The sequence below is a fragment of the Antrostomus carolinensis genome, unplaced genomic scaffold (assembly GCF_000700745.2).
Source record: "Antrostomus carolinensis isolate BGI_N321 unplaced genomic scaffold, ASM70074v2 scaffold3800, whole genome shotgun sequence".
NCBI classification, from domain to species: domain Eukaryota; kingdom Metazoa; phylum Chordata; class Aves; order Caprimulgiformes; family Caprimulgidae; genus Antrostomus; species Antrostomus carolinensis.
In genome coordinates, this window is record NW_010289074.1 from 374,343 (window position 1) to 376,275 (window position 1,933).

General features: G+C 48.8%; 1 protein-coding gene across 1 annotated transcript in view; it reads left to right on the forward strand.

Moving 5' to 3' along the window:
* The window catches only part of LOC104525642 (CUB and sushi domain-containing protein 2), a 291,143-nt gene that overhangs the window by 246,856 nt on the left and 42,354 nt on the right, over window positions 1-1,933 (forward strand). The window contains 2 exon segments of the mRNA XM_010168859.2: window positions 160-240; window positions 999-1,112. Coding sequence (XP_010167161.2) covers window positions 160-240; window positions 999-1,112 — 195 coding nt within the window.

A 1,933-nucleotide genomic window follows, 5' to 3' on the forward strand; every position in this document is an offset into this window, starting at 1 on the left:
TCCTGCTGATGGCAGGGGGGTTGGAACTAGATGATCTTTAAGGTCCCTTCCAATCCTAACCATTCTATGATTCTATGTCCCTTGTGCTTAGCACTGAGACGACTGTGGCTGCCTTTACCCCAACTTAACTTCTGCTGCTCTTCCTTTGTTCTCTTCCAGCCTACCAGCTCTTCAGATGCCAACCTCCAACCATCGTTCCCAACGCGGAGATCATCACTGAGAACGAAGAATTTAACATAGGTAGCTTCTCCCGGTGCTTTTAGCCCTCCTTCCCCCTCACCAGCTGCTGGCAGTGCTCGCAGGATGACACATGCATGTTGTCACCCCATACCTGGGGTTTCAGGAGACCTCTTCACGCGTGTGATTGTGTGTGTGGCATGAGGAGCTGTGTCTGACCTTGCTCAACACCTGACGTTCACACAGAGTCAAATTGATCCGATTATCCCGAGGCTTTTCCTCTCTGTTAGTACAGAAGAAGTGGTTTGGCTTTTGTGAAAGCCCCGAGCTTGTTCGGAAACATTCAGAAATCTCTGCCACAATAACAGTTTTCAGGTGTTTCAAACAAAGCATTGTGTGAAAGCTTAGAGGCCATCATTCTTTTTGAGAACCTTTAACCCATATCGACTGTGCTTTTTGGATTATTTTTTTTTGTTGTTGCTGTTCACAGTTACATCCACATTTTAAGTGTCTGCAGCCAGTGAACTAGCTGTGATTGTTTTTTAAAGCAGCTTTTCTCACTGTCTGTTCTCTTCGAGGGACGTCTCCACCTGAAGTAGTTTGCACAAGTCACAGTAGTCTCAGCAGCATGACAGCAGTTTATCCCAGCTGAGACTCCAGCATCTCTGCCTTTTATTTCTGCATGGTCATGCCAGAGCCTGATGGCAGAGGCACAGTCGAGAGGTCTCTGCACCATGTGGTACCTTCTTCCCAGGGCATGGTTCAGCCTTAATGAATTGATCCTTCTCTTGAGTCAAGATGTTCTCTGTTTCTGTTTGTAGGTGACATAGTGAGGTACAGATGCCTTCCAGGCTTTACCCTGATTGGAAATGAAATCCTGACCTGCAAACTGGGCACTCATCTGCAGTTTGAAGGACCTCCACCCACATGTGAAGGTAAAAGCCAGGGGTGCTCAGCATGGTGGCCAAAGCTTCCCTACCCAGAGACTGCTGCAAGATGTGGAAGGTTGCTGAGTGAGCTGGATGGCAGCTGGGGGAGGTTTCCTTGCACATACTGCATCTTTGGGGTTCATTCTCAGATCTCCAGGGTCCCAGTAGTGCAAAACTGCCCATCAGGACTTTGTGAGGAGAGTAACAAGACAACTGTTCTCCTGAACCGCCTCACAGCCTGTCCCAGGGCTGAGCACCTTGGCTGGGCTCAAGCAACAACCAGCAAATAACGGTGAGAGATTTGCTGGGTGACTTATTGCAACCACCCTCTGATAAATAACAGGGAAAACCCTCCACCTCCCACTGGCTCTGGGGAATCTGTGGGGTGCCAAATCTTCTGAGGGGATTTGCCTGATATTGGGTACCCCTGAATTTCTACCCCAAGCCTCCAGTTCAGGAAGACACTTTAAATTTGTAGTTTCCCGAACAGGGACTGAGCAGAGGTCTGACACACCGTGTGTGTCTGATGCATTCCCAAAGTCATTAAAAGTCACCCAAATGTCCTTACCCTGAGGCAGGGGGGAGGAATTCTGAGCTGACAGTTTGCCAGTGATACATGAAGAGGCAAAGGAAGAGCAGGCTGTGGCGGAGTGAGCTCCTCCAGCGAGACAATCCTGTGAGGAACAGCTTCTCTATTAGTGCCACAGAATGTATTACATGGGAGAAAAATGAAAGCCCCGAGCACGCTGTGTTGTACACCTTGCTGCTGCTCAGGAGGGATCCCAAAGATGTTTCCATGCTACCGTGTTACCTTATTTATCCTCTGG